Source organism: Falco naumanni, chromosome 7 (assembly GCF_017639655.2).
Source record: "Falco naumanni isolate bFalNau1 chromosome 7, bFalNau1.pat, whole genome shotgun sequence".
In the NCBI taxonomy this organism is placed as follows: domain Eukaryota; kingdom Metazoa; phylum Chordata; class Aves; order Falconiformes; family Falconidae; genus Falco; species Falco naumanni.
This window is the reverse complement of record NC_054060.1, coordinates 14,928,848-14,947,123: the sequence shown is the minus strand read 5'-3', so window position 1 is coordinate 14,947,123 and position 18,276 is coordinate 14,928,848. Positions and strand designations below refer to the sequence as shown.

The following is an 18,276-nucleotide window of genomic DNA, read 5'->3' as shown; positions in this document are numbered from 1 at the left end:
GTGATTTAGTTCTATTCAATTTATTTTGTATTATATTTCAATGGAGGAAGTAAGTCTATTTTTCAGCAAAAAATATTCTCAGTTAATAAGATAGACTGTTTCTAATTAAAGCTGAATAATGACAAATAATGGAAAGCAACCAGTGTGGTCACATGTTTATATGTATATATGGCAATAGATGTGTATTTTCTAGGATTTAGAGGACATCAAAGCTACTAGTTGGAGGCCTGGAAGTAATACTGGAAATGCTGAATAGCAGCATGTATATCAGTGTAAAGTTTAAAAACAGGCTTGAATCAAAATGTAACATTTAGGTTGTGCTGCCAGTTTACAGTTTGCAATTATCTCTAAAATGTATGGAATTTGAACATGAAAAATCCAAGTTCCACTTTAATTCTGGATTTTGTAGACTGTACATTTAAGAAAATGTAGATGTAGGAATTGATTTGAGTTTATTATGGGAATACAGTGGATTTTGCTTTGATTAGATTGAGGAGTAAGCGTGAAGATTCACTGCAATTATACCCAACATAATGTGCTGTATGAAAGAATAGAATTTGGGTCATGAAGTCTAGATGAAAGTTCTAAAAACTGCAGCATGGAACTCCTTGCCACAAAACATTTGGCCAAAATCTGAGCAATACTTTGAGCATTTGTTGGCATCATAATTCTCTGAAAAATTACCATTGTTAATGCTAAAAAAAAAAAGAGTTGAAGAGATGAGCGGATGCTGACAAAATGTAATGTAAAATATTGCGTGGAGATATTCTTCAAGGAGGAAAGCTAAACTTCAGATGACTTTTTAAATGGGCTTTAAACTCAAGTATAAAAAACATAGCTGCATTTTAGGTGTATATATAAGGTACAGTAAAAAACCAGCACCTATGACCATAGTTCCAACTGTTGACACTGAAATTAAGAAAAAGATTCTTATGCCATTAAGAAAATCAAGATAAGGACCTGCCTGTGTGTTACTTCTGGTATAACTGATAAACCTCTAATTTAGGATAGTTTATTGTCTTAAGTATGTATTTTAGGAAGAGCTTCTTTTGGAAATTATTTTTGTGTAAGAAGCAGAGAGCCTGCACAGATGATCTATTCTAAAAGGCAAACTACAACAAGTCCCTCAAGTTATAAGACCTTTTGAAGTACTGATCCATATACCAGATTTTGTGAAATCAGTTTCATAAATGGGTTTAAATTATTGGTCCTATGCAGTGAACTGAAAAGTTGGTAAGGAAAGATGATTTTTTTTTACGTTGCTGTTAGCTATGATGCAATCTCTAAAAAGGCACCCTTAGCAGATGCTTGATTTTAAGGAGACTAACAACATACACCTGTCTATTTTTAAACATATGCTACCCAGATGGAAAGTTGCGCACACTATAAAAATACATTGAGCCAGGAAAAGACTGTCTTTAGGAACAGGTCACAGTGGGGTGAAGGAGGGCAGGTATGTAAGTGGAAGCAGGGAAGTCTTTTAAGTACCATTAAGCTAATGGAACTATGAAATAACATACTGGGCCTTGCAATAATGCTTTAAAAAAAATTCTCATTGGTAAGTGCCTTAGGGTAGGCTTTCCCCTCCCCTCCCCCCCCCCCCCCCCCCCCCCTTCTGCTTTAGGTCATTCTAGAATTTCATACTGTGCAGAAAGCTCCATGTAGGTAAAGATGCCAACACAACATATCGCTGTTGGCATTAATATAGTACATTTTGATGTCAGCCTGTCCTACAGCAAGTGAGCTCTTGCTTGATCATCCTTACATAATTACCTTTCTCAGGTTCTGTTCCTCTCCTTTCCCTTCTGGACAGTCATTCTCTTGTGGTTACTTTTTGTTTGGGTTTTTTTTTTTTTTAATTTATTTTCTGTATTCTTTTGTAGCCTCTAGGTGCTTTCCTGTACCCTATTGAACAGCATGTTTAAAGATGCTTATGTTCTGCAGAAACTCGCAATTCCAAAGGAAATTAACTTGTACTTTATACTTCAGAAAATGCACACAGTAGGTGCTGCAGGATGAATACGAGCATTAGTGAATGCTGTGCTTTCCCCTGCTTCACTGTGTGTGGTTCACTTCACTGTCAGCTATAGAGTAGTGCCAAGAATGTCAGCAGCTGGAATGCCCTATAGTTAATCAACCGATGTTTGTTAAATGTGGAAAGATGCTCGGATGACATTATAGAAACGTAAAGTATAAGAAAGTAATGTTGCTATATAAGGGCTATGCTTGCTCCCAGTCAGACTGTCTTTTATTTATATTTGTCCCATCATTTACTAAGTATGTTTTCCTCTCAGTTACTTAGAGTTCTCACAGTGTGCCTGTGTTGAACAATAAAGGACGATAAAGCCTACAGATGCTATATCCTGGCAGTTAAGAGCCAGCTGCATGATGTCCACATCTTTAATCCATCTAGTCAGAGGTCATCAAGAAAATATCCAACTGTGGGATCAGTATTGGGATTACTTTTGTACATTAAATGGATGGGTTTTCTCCTGTTTCTGTTCTGTATCCATTAGAATTTGAGCTGCTGCAGCTAGACTGTTCTCAAAACCCATTTCTGTTTGCCCATAACATTTTTCCCAGTGCTGTTAGAAATGAAATGTTGCTATAAGTGGTACAGACCTTTCCAGCAAAGCCCAGCCTACTGGCCTGATGGGGTCAGTTTCCATGTGGAACATTTGATCTGTAAACTCCCAGCATAGTTAGCTCATCTAAAATATAGCATCTCCCTTGAAGTATAGAAATGGGAACAGGTATGACAATCCACATGACGTATTTCTACAGGGGAATATTTATTCAAGAAGGAAGTAGAAACATTTTTGTTGCCTTAAAGGACATTATTTTTTATAATTTCTTAGTTCTGTTTAACTTCTGATAATGAAGTCTAAGGGATGCTGAACATTAGGATTAAAGTGCGAGGAAGAAAACTGAGCAACTTGAAGCAGATCCAAGAATGTGTCACAAACATGCATGAACATAAGAGACACTGAGTATTGAAGTAAAACAGATGAAGCAATAACTGTTATTCTAGCTTATCAATAAATAAGCTAAAATACAATTACATAAAGGCAGTGGAGTTCTCAGTACTCGGTGCCTTTGAAAAGCTGTCCAGAAGTGACTTAATCAGTCTTACAAGAAAATTTTCTCACCCTGATTTCTGCATTAACCACTAGACAGTGCTGCTTCTTTCTCTACCGCTGAACGTACAAAACTGTGTTTTAGATGGCGACAGAGTCACATGATTAGGATTTTGGTTGGATTTTGTTTGGTCTGCTCTACTGAGCCTCACATAGATCTTAGGAAGTCACTAGATGGCACCAAAAGTAGTTAATTTTTAGATACTGTAATAAAGCCAAACTGGAAGAGCCCCTGCAAAAGCACTGTTGGAGGAGAGCAGGAGGGTGAGAATCTATAGCACATAGTTGAGCAGTAGATCTTCTGCTTAAACTTTGTGCTGTAACTTTGCAGAAGGCAAAGCAAATACTATTCAGTCATGTATGTAAATCCCAGGAAGTTAAATGGTTTTGCTGAATTGAGACATAAATTATTTCAAACCAATCTCACTCAAAACCAGTGTTTACTGAAAAGAATAACAAAACACACTGGGTGAAATCTTCGCCCTGTTGATGAGAGGTTTTAACACTGTTTTGAATAGGAAAAGGATTTCATTCCCTGGTCTTGTTGCACTGGTTTAAATTCTCTGCAAACATACAGCCTGATCTGGCATACTTGGAAGCTTTAATCTCAATTTAAATGGTGCAGAACTGGAGGTATGTAATATGCTTATGACTACAGTAAAATGACATTGGCATGTACCTGCTAATCTATGTCTTACTCTCTAGTAGTCTGTTAAAATTAAAGGTAGTAAGGTCAGTGAGATCCCACAACAACCACTTAATATACTTCTATAATTCGTAACATTAAAAATATTATACCTTATGGGGAAATCTGCTTTACTCAGCCACTTTCATTAGGCACATGAGAGCATCAACGCATGTAGCAACCTTCCAGAGAAAAGCCTCTTTGACATACTTCTTTTTAGGATTCTGCTGTATTGAAGTAACTACTGTCAATTGCCGAAACATCACAAAGATACCCAAAGCATGACATCATTGTCTGGAGTGGGAAGAACATGTAGACTAAAACTAATTAGCATCATAGCAGTTATGTAGGAACGGAGCAGATTCTGACAAGCACATCATAACCTTCCTGTGAGGCTCAAGATTTCCTTTAAATTGGATGTTAACAAAACATACTTGAAATTTACTTGAAACCCTAGAGATTGAGAAGGTTACAGTTAATTCTCCCGCACAAATCTTATGTCCACTTTGATATTTTTAAGGCTATTATGAGAGGGGGTTTTAATGACAACCTGAAATGTTCATCAGAAAACTCCAGGAGCATATTGGAAAGGTCAAACTGAGTTTTAAATGTTAGAGCAAATTCTAACAGTACAGAAACAGACTTCTTAGGGACTTTTAGTGTTACAATACCATAGCGTTTATATAAGCAATTGTCTGAATGTGATTGTAAAAGGTTAATACGTGCTTGAAGTAACAACATACATGGAAAAGGAGAAGTCACAGATGTGATATAGAAATAATGGCAGTTGGGCTTTTACAGGCTATATCTGATTTGAGGGAAGAATATCATCATTCACAGATCTTCTATAAATAAATGATTATCTGCTGTTTACTGATAGAAAGTCGCTTTTGATGGTTCCCAATTAAGCAGTGAAAAGAGCAAGTGGATCTTAAAGTTGCTTATGGACAACTAAATAGTTTTAAACAGGAACACACAATATTTTCTCTTTTATTTTTGAATTTTAGCTTCTCTCAAAGTCAAAAGGTTTGGACTGGAAAAAAATGTTGAGACTCCATGATGTGCAAACCAAGCTAGGAGTTAGCCTAGAGGAAATGCTGACCATTGTGGAGGAGGTATTACATCCTGAGCCTTACAGCACAGAGGAAATTTGTAAATGCCTGGGAATTAGCCTGGAGGAGCTCCGCTCTCATATCGTTAGTCAAAACACGCAAGATGGTAAGCATATATGAAATGGTGGGTTGTAGCGTACAGTGTCTGTATTGTATAAATAGTTTATGTATTAATAAGTGGTGCAAATGGAAGTCTTGCCAGAGTACTTCCCCAGAATCTTGGGTGGCAAGTGACTGTGTTGATACCTCAGTTTTCATTCTGCCTTTTAACTTAGGATGAGCAAAACTTCGATTTTGATTGAACTGTTTCTAAAATGGTAGAAGTAGCAGATCACTTACTATTTTAAATTAGCCTGTTTGAGAGTCTTCTCTAAATGATGCAGGTTTTATTTTAGGGAAAAGTCTATACTAGATTTCCTTTTTAGGCACTAGCTCTAACAAAGCCAAACCTTTTGGGCTGTTAAGCATCATTGAAATGAATCCTGTTTGCTCTCCCTTAACTGGTGTTAAAGACCAGCGTAGACAGGCTTACGTTTCTGTTTTTGAATTGGTAAATACATAACCACTTCATAAAACATGCACCGGGCAGCAAGTCGTCTCGAGTTCTCCTGAGAAAGAAGTTTCTGTCACTATCAATTTACTTTTTTCTTTTAGGAAAATGTTGATGGAGGTGAACAGTTTACTGTTTAAAGTATTTCCCATATATTATTGCTTATGATTATACCATGCAGTCAAAAGCATTGGCCCACGTGGAATGGATCCTGGATGCGTATAGCAGGGTTGCTAATAATATTGGATAATAGAGCATTTATGAAATAATTAATTTGCATTTGTAACAGGTTTCCTACTGAGATCAGAATCTTTAAGAACTTAATCCTTACTTCCTTGTTTCCATTCTGTAGCCTTAATATCTCTACTGTTTGTAGCTGAACTATATCCTTGCCAGTCCTTCCCAAGACTGCTTTCAGTGACGTATATAAATCAGTAACATATCTGTGTATACTGATGCTTATATTTCCATAATCTGTATATTTGGAGTTACTGTAAACCTCATATATTGATCAAGGACAAGGTCCTGAATCTATAACCCGCTTTGTACCCCAGTGCTATCAGAGAGTATGAAACGATCTTATTGTCCAATCATACTGCCAGAGGGTACCAGGATGGAATATGGTATCTTAATCCAGATTTTTATCTCCATAGAAAGAGTTATGATAACTCTGCGGTGTGTACATGAGGAATATACTGACCCATGTACCTGCACTCTGCAATATTTTCATGGGAAACTACAAGGCTGTAAACCTTTTACGCTGTCACCTTACTCTTCCCTTCATGATGCAATACAAGACTATTAATTTACAGATGTTTATACTCCTTATACCTTATAAAAGAAAATTCTACAGTTGTATAGAATTGAATTGTTTACACAGGTTATTTCAATTTTTTTCAAAAACCAAAGTCTGGATAAAACGTTTAAACATAAAACCTATAGAAGAAACTCAAAGGAAATTTTATACTGTGACTCTGAATAGTGTTTGCAGATGTTTGCTGAACAGAATCTCTTAAACTTGCATGACCATGATTTCATTTGATAAGGCCAATTAAAATGGGTTATGCTGAAAGCCTCTTTGCATGTACAATATAAAATTAAATAACAGATTTCTGTAAAACTATATGCAAAGAAGAAACAAGACAGACACAGAAAGAAGGAATCTAAATCCACTGTTTGTTTTTGTTACACACTAAACAAATTACATTTTATGTTGGCATTGGAAAACCAGAGTCTGTTTGACAAAAATATTTTTCTTATTTCCCCTCTGCTTCCCCACTATATTTTAATGACAACCCCTGGCTTCACGCAAGAGAAGACATATCAACGAAGAAGTAATCTCTGCAGAGAATTTCAGGATGTTGTTGAACTTCTTTGTTCAACATGAAGAAAGAACCGTAACATTTAGGGTGTCTTTCCTGCTTTGTATGCATTTTATCCACTTTTCTGATAAATTATTACAATATTAAGGGTAAATTATTTGAATGAGAATTACCATTTAGATCATTTACTGGACTCTTGAGTTTTCTTTGTGGCTGAACTTTTTGTATCATTCAAAGCCCAGTAATAGTTAAAAATAATGTTTTCTACTGGCATTGTATCTCATATTTAAGGATCTGAAAGTGGTATGTAAATACTATTTTAGCCTTAAGTCTAGCTTCCCCTCCTGTACTCCTCCAGTGATGGTACTGTATACTTACGTAAAGTTTTGTGAGTGTGTAAGGCTGACCAGATAAAAACTTCCCAAAGAACAATGGTACAGACAGGCTTTAGGCAAGTCCCAGGCCAGGTCTAGAAGCACACAGCAACTCTGCATCCATTTTATAGACAGGTACTCCAGGATTGCCGCAGTTCCCCACTGCACAGCCCACTTATTCCCCAGCTTTGGAGAAGTACAGATGGAGCACAAAGCTTCTCTAAACTTCTTGCAGTTGTTCCTTGGCCAACTGAAAATCCTGAGTTTAAATATCTCTTGCAAATGTTTACATATGGATTGCACTTGTGGCTTCTGAACATCTCTAGAAAAATAGTATTTATTACTTTCTAAGGTGCTCTGTGCCATAATTTTGGCTTGGACTTGAATGCTTCACAGAACATTTAGTGTGTGGTGATTGTGGGACATCAAGTATTTATAAGCTTCACCACAAAAGGATATTCTTCTGTAAAACAGTGTATTCCTTTAACCATGAAATGATTTTTTCCTTCCTAAATGAGGTATTTTTAAACCCATTTTTCCTTTTCATGTATAAAATTGTAATCTAATTTTGACATTTAAACCTGGGAATGAAGTCACCATGGGAGGAGCAGGCATCCATTTGCTGCGTGGATTTGGCTGCCTAACTGCCCTCCTATGTGGCCCCTGGAAAGAGAATTCTAAATTCGTGCTGTAGCTTCAGTGAGTGGTGCTTGAGTAGCCCTTTCATTCCCACTGCCAAGTAATTTGTCTTAATGGTGATCTCAGTGCAAGAACAGTTTCAACTTTATTCGCACAGACGGGCGTACATGAAGGTGGACTCTCAGCTGTCCTGTCGGGCTGCTCTGGGATATGGAAAGCTCTGTCGTGTGCATTAGTAGAGTGCCCTTGTCTTAGGTGAACAGAAGTTACCTCCAGACTGATAGACCTAAGAGCACTTCCCAGCTTGAGGGTCCAGGTGCCTACTCCGGCATCAGCCTGATCCATGTCATGGAGAAACTTGGGGACATACCATCCCCTTCCACAAAAACATGGTTTACTTGAGATCTGCGGCCACTCCAGGCAAGTCTCATACAGCTGCCTCGAGGATGCAGGCCCCCGGGGTGTGCCGCAGGTCAGGCACAGGCACCGAACGGTCTAGGTTAGCTGCAAAAGCCTTGTTAAAACTAGTGTTCCTCTGGAGGAAAAATCACTTTAAACCAGTAGGTATCAGGGTCTTGAAGCAGGTGTCTGCTAAATGGGTCACTGAATCCAGCAATGACTCGTCCCCTGGTTTATTTTCAGAAAGCCAGATTGCAAACAGTTACTTGAGCAGTCCCAGTAGAGTAACTGTTCCCCACTTCGAGTAGGGGGTTCACAATCTGGCTCAAATTAAAGCCATCTGGCAGCATTTTCTTATATACATTCTGAGCCAGAAACCTTCACCCTCATCATGTTCAATCAGCAGGATGCCTAACAGAGAAGGGTACTATTCCACATGAGTAATGGTGGTAGAAACTGTCCCCTACATGATTTCGCATTGGTGAGTTTTTCCTGTTGTAAATTTCTAACAGTCCCATCAGCCATGTGTAGCTCATTAATCTACAGTGAAACATATCTTAAGAAGCTGCCAAAGCAACTAGAAAAAAATATATAGCCTGAAGAAGTTGGTCTTTAGCTAAAGGTCAGATAGAATTGTACAGGAAGCCTCTAAAGAAAGGAATCTTCTGAAGCTGAAGTTATAACAAGTAATACGAGTTGCTGAAAAGCCACAACGTTTAATTATAAAGAAAAAAACATCTCTGTAAATGGAGTGGACAGGTTTGCACAACTTTTGTAAAGCTAAAATTAAAAATATGACCGTACAGTTGAAAACCCACAGTAAACTTTTCTGTTATATTTAATTAACCCACAGTTATTTGGGACCAATAGCCCAGGATTTTTTGTTTTTAAGAGATGTTATATGGATTTTGGACAAACTTCCCTTAACATTAAATGTCAGCTACATCTTAACAGCTTAGAAGGTTCGTGCTGCAGTGTGAGAGCTATTAGCATACTGGAAAATGTCACCGTTTCTTTCAAGGGTGTGTGGTGGTTTGTGATTTGAATCTACGTGTTCAGGGATGACATTACAGAAATCCTCTGCAGAGGAGCAAAGCTAGGGTGCAGAGACTCCAGAAACGGTCAGCAAGAGTTGCTGACATCCTCTGAAAAATAGATAAAGGACTGGCAATACAAAGCCATTAAGAGTGAAGGGGATTCCTTGTAGAAGATTTGCTGTGTCCTCTCTGAAACTTCAGGAACACGGTTAGTGAGGCTGTGACCTGGAAGGTGGATCACCTGCTCCAACAGCAGGCTGGATACAGGTGAAACGGAGAGACAAAATGTCACTAAGGGCAAACCTGGGTATAGGTTACCTTGTCCTCCTTGAAGTTCCTTTGGTGTCATTTTCACTTTTCAAGTTTACTTTAATTTCTTCTGACCTGTATCTGTTTCAATTCAGAAAAAGTATCACTCACCCTCACTTGAGTCCACAAGAAATTTTTTCGGTGTGTAGCTGATACCACACAAAACAAATTGTCATCTCTGTGCTGTCTTCTCAGAAAGAGGCAGAAGAGACCCCGAGCTTCTGAGTGTGTCAGTGCGCCTAGGTGTGAAATCAGTCCGTTCCTGCATAGCAGTGAGCGATGCAGGGCAGGGCAGAAAGGAAACACGTAGTGATACTCAAAGAACAGTTTTTGAGAGCGTGATTCTGGTCAGAGACCGTATCCTCAGCAGACACAAATCTCTGTCAGTCCAAATAGCGCTACAGCATTTTAATCAAGCAGAGCGCTTGAACCGGAGAGTGCACAGATCCCTTATGGCAGAAACACTCCTTGGACACGCCCTAGACAGTTACTCCGGTGTCAGCCTGGCAGCCAGCTAGGTCCATTGCAGCAGAGGTTCTAGGTTCCTCTCTAGTCACCAGAGAAACGGGTACCACAGGGCACTCCAGGGCTCAGGTAGGATAACCTGTTGCCTAACCTGCCCTTTTTGCTGACCAAAGATGGAGCTGAGGGTACCTGTACCCCTAATTTGGAAATAAAATTAAGGGGGAGACACCAGAAACCTTTATGATTACTGCATTAAGTATATCTACATTTTTAGTCAGATAAAGTACCTAATTTCCATAGACTATAATAGATTTAAGGATCCACCTGCTTTTAAGAATTACTTTTTTAAGAATTACTTCCCTAAACCCTGCTTTTTTCCTCCCCTTTGAGCACCGCAGAGGGTGAGCCCATATAACCCAGTCTTGTGCAACACCAGAAGGTTTGCTCTGAGGGCTTCGGTTCTTCCTCTCATTCCAGCCCTAGCTCAGATACAAACTAATCAGTTGTGCGCACTTTGGTTTTGTTTATTTTAACCATGGCAGAGTATGGCTTAGGAAATCGGTCCTTTTTAATTGTAAAAAATGCGGCTGCACCAAAGCATGCAAGTTCTGATCAGTCTCTGCACTCCTCTAAAATCAGACTCCAGAGCTCTTTGGCATGTCCTATGAATTCAGATTTTATTTCTGTGGAGCTAATATACAGGCTGTTAATGTAGCAAGGAGATTCCAACATAGGCGCAATATTTGGAATCTTCATGTGTGCTCTGCTCTCTTTTATTCTATAGAGATGGTTAGTTGGACTGCTCCTCCAAACAGAAAAGATACGAGGGTTTCTCTATTACTGGAGGCGTTTGGTGTTGAAAGCCAAAAATATGTGAATTATTTCTTTATTTTAGAATAGGACTTACAGAGTACAGACGTGTTTGCTGTCCTGAAGATAATTTTACCTGAACAGTACAATGCCAGAGAAGAAAAGCAAACTATAAATTTTTTTTGTTGTTTTTTTAAAACACAACTGTAGTTTTCTGAAATAAGATGCTTTGCATAACCCACCAATAGCTAATGTAATCATACCGGCCTTTAACCGATACCGATTTAGTAAATGTCCACAAACGAGTCTGAAAAATAACGTACAGCCCCTCTTTCTCACTGGAGCACTGCTTGAAAGGATTGCTTTCGCATCAAGGGAAAGCCAGCGTCAAGGTAGCAAATTCTCCCCTGCACGGAGCGGCCCTCTGGGGAGCCAAGGCCGTCAAGGACACAGCTCAGGTCTTTTGGCTGGCAGCCAGCAGCTGGAGCGCCCATCCTGGTCGCCAGTTCATAACGCGACGAGTGCAACACGACCCCAGAGATTTTTAAGGTAATCTGGCCAGTAGAGCATTGCTCTACCAAAGGGTGGTCTCCGAATCAATCACAGCCTTTGGCAAGCCTGTTGCCTGACAATTGAAACCAGACATGTTTTCAGTTCATTCTTTGGGTTACTACTGTTCAATGGTGATTTACAAGAGAGTGTGAGCTATGGCAATCTCTCACGCAACTTTAGATATTCCCTAAACGAATGCACATTTAGAAATCTCCTTGCTCTAAAACAATGGCTTATAAGAAAAGACTATTTAAAGAGAAACCATCCTTAAAAATAGGCCGAGCTGCCTTTCTTCAACATTCGAAAGTACTGAGGCATCGCTCTGCAAAACAGCGCAAGTAACTCCAGCAGCAACCAAATCCAGTGGGGTAAAACACACCTTTAAATGGGAAACAGAAATACGCTTTTCCTGTGTGCTACTCTCAAGATGACATTTGGGGGTGGGGGTGGGGGGGTGGCACTCGATTTTCTCATGTCTGTCCTTGTTTGAAATGCATCCAGAAGGCTTGTTCAAAAGACAGCAACGCGGGGTTTCTCAGTAGCAGGCTGTATTGAATTACAAAATAAATATCACCAGAAGCGGTATCACCAGTAGCAGAACACTGCTGCGTTCAATGTTTCTCTATCACTTTAGACTACTTGTATCTCTCTCAGCACTATATTTTCAGCATTTACAGTTGCGATTTACACTTACTCTGGAGAAGGAGAAAGGGATTGTGCAGGTGCTGATGAAGTTTTAGCCTGTAGGGGTTGCAAATCTGGAGTATACATGCAAGAGACTTCACTGGACACAATTTTATTTCCAGTCTTTCAAGGAATATTTCTGCATAACCTTGCAAATCTAGATTGCGGAAATCATCAGCAGTGGCTCCAGAACTTGGCTGTTGGCAGAGAACAGCCACGTAGGGACTCCCATGTGTCTGGGCCAGATAACAAGTTCTGGTTTGGATACAGGGCTTGTCTCTCTTCTTTTATCTTTGAGTGTTTCATCGGCCATTTTAGAAAGCAAGAGAAACCAGAAGCTGAAATGAGGAGAGTTAAATGTACAAAATTTCTCCTTTAAAGGAAAATTTACATGTAGAAATAAAATGAGGGATGTTTGGAGGTGCTTTAACAAGAGTGTGCTGTGAAATAGGGAAACATACTGCGGTAGGTACCCCCCAGAGAATAAAGTCCACTTATCTAATATTTAGTGCCCAAACAGCTCAAGTAAACAAATTTATTCATAAATTATGTCACACATGCTTCTGGTAAACAATAGCTCTCCAATAGCAGCCATGGTATTAAAGCAAATAGAACTACGCTGGGAGAGAAAAACAATCAACCGCAACCTTTTATGTCTCACTGTTCAGGCTTGGTGGAGGTCTCTACCCCACCGCCGCACGCGTTTGGGCGTGCGCACCCCCCACACCCACACCCCCTTCCCAGAGGAACTGCTTTTTCACGGCACTGTAGAAAAACTGCGGCCAAGATCCTGGCCCTAGCCTTTGATCCCAGTAGGTCAATACCACGCAGTACCTGTCGGGGCTTGACATCTCCTCACACCCACACGGGCAGCGCTGACACTGGCTGGTAGCACCCACTAAAAATAAACCCGGAAAACCGAACGGAAAGCACCTGCGCTCTCCACTGTACCTTTAATTAGCACTATTTACAGTCAGGGTGGGCACCGCGTCACTGTGAAAATATTTGAGAGGGCTTCCTTACCTATGCACCGGGAAATACGGGTAATCACGTTTTTGTTCATCTCATTTCAAACAAAGTCATTGGTGGTTTTTTGTGCTTCGATGGTGGGGTTTTTCAAGAAAAGGTCTGTCCGCAGCGTTACACAATTGATGCAGATTTGGCCCGGAGCAGCCACACAAGGCCCTGGGCCAGCACGTGCTGCCAGTGGCTGCCGTGGGTACATGTCAGTGTTCTCGTGACTCAGATTTGCTGGTGTTTGAAATCCTGAAAGCTTTAGATTAATGCCCTAATGCACGGTGCTGCTAACACTTGAACTTGTAGCTTGGCTCTGCAAAGTAAAAGGAGAGGCTGGGTTTGCTCTTGACACAGCAAATAGCTAGAGCATGTGCATGAAGTTATCAACATGAAAAAATGTGTACGTTGTACTGTGATGAACTCTAAATACTATTTTATTAGGGCTTTTAAAGAAGATGTAGGTGAGCTTTTGCAGAGCAGTTTTAGCCTAGAGAGTTCCAATATAAAAGATGAATTACCAAAAAAATACATAATTTACTCTGGTTTTGTGTGTTCCTTTTGTAGTCAATATTAATGGATGACTGTAGTACTTAATACTTTCATTTTGTTTAGTTTCCACCTTTAAGCTATACCAGCGTGCGAAGCACGTGTACAGTGAAGCCGCCAGAGTGCTGGAATTTCAGAAGATCTGCGGCGAAGCACCTGCCAATGCAATCCAGCTGCTGGGAGAATTAATGAACCAGAGCTATATCAGCTGCAGGGAAATGTACGAATGCAGCTGTCCTGAGCTGGATCGGCTGGTAGACATCTGCCTGTAAGTTTTGACCACAAGGAAGAGTAATCGCCTGTTGAGAATATTGTTTGAATTGATGAGAAAATATGACATCGCTGGCTATTGCAATTTTAAAATGAAAGTATTCTTGTCTCTTATTACAAAATTAATCTCCTGCAGGGACATTACATGGTCAATTGTTTCCCTACTGGCATCTGTGTAATACTTTCAGATGAAAGCTGCAGTTTATGGCTTTATTACAGACTTTGCTTTTGGACTGACTCATCGTCACAAGTGTTACGTTAGACTGTTGGCTATTCTTTTTTTAAGTCGTAGAAGAAGTCATAACTGGTTTTCTTAAAACAACATCTTAGTGGCTCTATTTGAACTCCCTTTCTTTTTGTGTATTTCTTAACCATTTCAGAACTGCTGCCATGGGAATTCCGGGGCATAACCAAGCTGTTCTACATTCTTAGGTGCCTTGAAATCGTAAATGATATATTGTGAAGGGCTATTGCAATTTTTTTTTAGTTTAAAAAATATGTTTTCCAGGGTATCAGATAGGTTGGGCAGCATTTCAGTGTTTAAAAGATGAGTGTGTTACTTGTTACAAAGGCTCACACTCTGCTTCTCCCCTCCGCATTGTGTGTCTGAGCTTTCCCCACATTATAGTCTCCATCTGTGCCCCAGCCTCATTCTTTTAGCGGGGTTCCTTAACTCAGGTTGGCCGCTATCAAACAAGCCCTCTCAACTTGAAAACACATTCCCTGAGAGTGTCAGTTTTGTCCCCTCTCTTCTCGCTCTGTTCCTCCCCAGTTTCATGCCCTTTAGCCAGAATAAACAGAGTTGGAGGAACAGCATGAAGCGAGCTGGAAATCACAGGTTGTTGTGTGTAGCAGGCTGTTGCAGTCATAACTGCTGCAGCGGACGATGAGATCTGGTGTAACCAGGTGTTAATACAGAAAATAAAAACAAATACTTAGCACTCACATTCTACAAAGTATTTCATCCTTACCACAGGACCAGCATGAAAGGATGTACATTTTTCTGTTCCTCTTATTTTCTATTTTTATAGTACATTTAATCATGGGACAGATATACTAAATTTTATCTAAATTCATTGCCTATAGAAGGAAATAATGGAATCATAGAATCATTTAGGTTGGAAAAGACCTTTGAGATCATCAAGTCAATCCATAAACGCAGCACTGCCAAGCCCACGACTAAACCATGGCCCCAAGCACCTACATGTTTTTTAAACACCCCCAGGCATGGTGACCCCACCACCTCCCTGGGCAGCCTGTGCCAGTGCCTGACCACCCTTCCAGTGAAGACATTTTTCCTAATCTCCAATCTAAGCCTCCCCTGGTGCGATTTGAGGCCATTTCTTCTTGTCCTACTGCTTATTATCTGGGAGAAGAGACTGACCCCTGCCTGCCTACAGCTGTGGGGAGCTGTGGGGTCCCCCCTGAGGCCCCTCCTCTCCAGGCTGAACCCCCCCAGGTCCCTCAGCCGCTCCCCATGGGACTCGTGCCCCAGCCCCGCTGCCCATCTCTGGACACACTCCAGCCTCTCAACATCCCCAGTTGTAGTGTGGGGCCCAAAACCAGAGTATTTGAGGTCTGGCCGCAGCAGTGCCGAGTGCAGTACAGTGCCACATTCAGTGGTTGGGGATCATTTTAACAGTGGTTTGGGGGAATAAAGAGCCGCCCACTTGAGCTTCTGCACCGCTACTCCATCCCCGCCTGTGCCCCAGCCCCCTTCTCCCAGCTGCTTCCTTCACTCACTTCATCACAGCTCTTGGTAACACCACCTTTGTACTTCTCATCTGTTATGGTTCGTACTTCTCCTTGGAGAAGGGTGTGCGTGGTCTGGGAAGCTCTGCCCCGAGCCCAAGTGTTACGGCCCCCCTTCCAGAAAGGAGGTACAGGGTGCTGTAGGTATTTGCAGGCCTGAGGTCAAGAAACATCATTTCACTCTTCTACAAGTAAATATCCCATCCTCTGTCTATATTTTGCAATCTTAATGAAGACAGAAGCTGTTTCAATGTGAAGCTAAAAACCCCAAACACCACCTAAAAAGGAAAGTTACAAAAATATTTCTTCTGCAACTGGCTTTTTTTTGTTTTTAACTAAGAAATTAGTCTGGCTTATAATGAAAATAAGAATTTTACAAATGTGTAATTTGCCATGTTTGTAAAATTGCAATAAGAAAAAGAATTTGTACTTCTATACTCACATGGATTTTGTACGTTGTAATACCCATTTACCACGTTTGTAAATTGACGCAGTATGATACAAATTATTATTTAGGTCAGTCTGATTTCTTTTGCAGACAAGATGGAGTGGCCTCTGAGCCAGAAGACTAAACTTAAAAACTGAACAGAAGAGTTTTGGACATTCACAGATCACTCTGCAGATGGGATACACGTGCTGTTTTGTGATAAAACACAGAGAAGCCCTGACAGCCATTGGACAGCCTGACAGTAATTTAGCAATACGATTTTTGTTTCAGGAGTGAGTCCAGTACGTTACTCTCAGGCTGTGTTCAGTTTATCATATCACGTAGTGATCACGTAATAGAATAAGCTGTGACAGTCACTCGGTGGGGCAGTTCCACCGCGGTTATCCCAGCTGCTCAAGGGGGACTGCTGGGCGGTGTGTGAGAAGGGAGAGCTGTCTCCAGAGTCCGCTGAAGGCAGAAACTGCTCAGCCGAGTTATCAAAAACCTTGGGCTGCAGAGTCTTGATCCAGTGCAAGGTGCCAGCACCGTCTGTTCTGCGACACCGCTGGCAGAGGAAGAGCCTTCACACTTCACACCCGCGTTATTTTTAGGTGCAGCAACTAGTCGGTGTCGCTGCCTCAGTCAGTAGCATCTGATGACTGAACTTTGCCAAAGTGACCGGCCATTCTGGGTGCCTTCACTAAGGGTGTCCAGCTTGAATCATACTGACAGGGCCTGCTCTCAGAAATGCTGGGGAAAACGATCCTGTTTCAATTAGGGGAAAACAAGTAGGTGTGATAAACCGACAAGATCTGCACTACGGCGTGGAGTTACCTGTGCTGGGTATTTAAACAAACTAGCCTGGATGCTAGCAGTAGCCTACTGCAGCGTGAAGCTCAGCACGGGGAGGGAAATTCTGTTTCTCATTTATGCTGAGCTACGTGCTTTCATGGGTAGGCGGCAGCCACTCTGAGCTGGCCCGGGTGTCGTGACACCGACTTGCAGGCAGTAGCAGAGACACGGCCACAGAACCCAAAGGAAAGGAGTATGCGGTTAGGATTTTACTAAATTAAATTAAAATTAATCCGGGCATTTTGGTTCCAGGGACCAAAATATAAATAGTGAAGGAAAAAAAGTGACGCGTGTGCCTGTTACAGCAGAGCTCGAACTTACCAGCAGAAGAGCCCACAGCTAGTATGAGCATTGCTAAGCACTGCAATGCAGTGTAATTCCTGTAAAACGATTTCTAATTGGTATATTAACGTTACTTAATTGAGGGGGTGGTGTGTTAATTACATTCATTGCACAGAATCAAGTAAATTCTTTGTCCATTATTCTTCACAGTCCTGTCCCATCAAGAGTATTTCCTAAGAAATGCATCTTTCTTCTTGAGAAGTTTGATAATCCTTCAATTTTCCTCTGACTCTGTGATTAGATTTCTGAAAGCATGTAGCTATTCTAGGTGACAGCAGCTTAAGCCAGCAGCATCTAATTTTTGGAATCGATTGGATAAAAGTCTTAGCTTTTCTCAGGTTGTACATTAAAAAACTAAGGGACATAACATCACTCATCTCTCTAGGAAAGCTTGGCTGATGCGATTATAGAAATGGCTAGGAACTACACAAATCACATTCTTTACTTAAGATGATATACAGCTGCCCTGTAACTTTAAAAAGCCTTTCCAAAAATACATTCCACAGAATTGCCCGAGTCTACTGCTGCTCTCTCCTTACAAGGTTTAAACTGTGAAGAATAATCTGCATATCCAGATGTTTTCTGTTTTCCCTAGATCTTTATGTTTTACTGTACAACCTCTGCCAAGAAAGAAAGGGATCCATACTTGCTGTGGTTTGTAGTGCTGAAAACTGTAACCACTAGTTGGTCAGTTGTTTTTCTTCTTTTTGCAAACACAGGAGACTTGTACTTTCTCTAACCTATCTCATGTTGGTAGTAGCTGTTTTACCTGTTAGTCTTTTCAAGTAAGTAACAGAAGATTTACTAAACAATTAAGGAATAAAAAATTGGTTCTGAACTCCTGAATTCATTAGGTACTTTTGAAAATCTCTCAGCATTCTTGAGCGTTGCAAATAACTTGCTTTCATTCTCTTATTCTCCATCTTTTGGGGGTATAAATCCCGACAATTTGTGTTACCAGCCGTGCCCCTTCTAGCTGAAGACAGCCGAATCCT

General features: G+C 40.6%; 1 protein-coding gene and 1 long non-coding RNA gene across 2 annotated transcripts in view; one reads left to right on the top strand and one right to left on the bottom strand.

Annotated features, from left to right (window-relative positions):
• The window catches only part of GALK2 (galactokinase 2), a 48,741-nt gene that overhangs the window by 27,035 nt on the left and 3,430 nt on the right, over positions 1–18,276 (top strand). The window contains exons 8-9 of the mRNA XM_040601291.1: positions 4,830–5,040; positions 13,705–13,906. Of these exons, the coding sequence (XP_040457225.1) occupies positions 4,830–5,040; positions 13,705–13,906 (413 nt within the window). The remainder of the gene's footprint in view (positions 1–4,829; positions 5,041–13,704; positions 13,907–18,276) is intronic.
• The window catches only part of LOC121091453, a 94,543-nt gene continuing 81,321 nt past the window's right edge, over positions 5,055–18,276 (bottom strand). The window contains exon 3 of the long non-coding RNA XR_005828932.1: positions 5,055–13,405. This is a non-coding gene — a long non-coding RNA (uncharacterized LOC121091453). The remainder of the gene's footprint in view (positions 13,406–18,276) is intronic.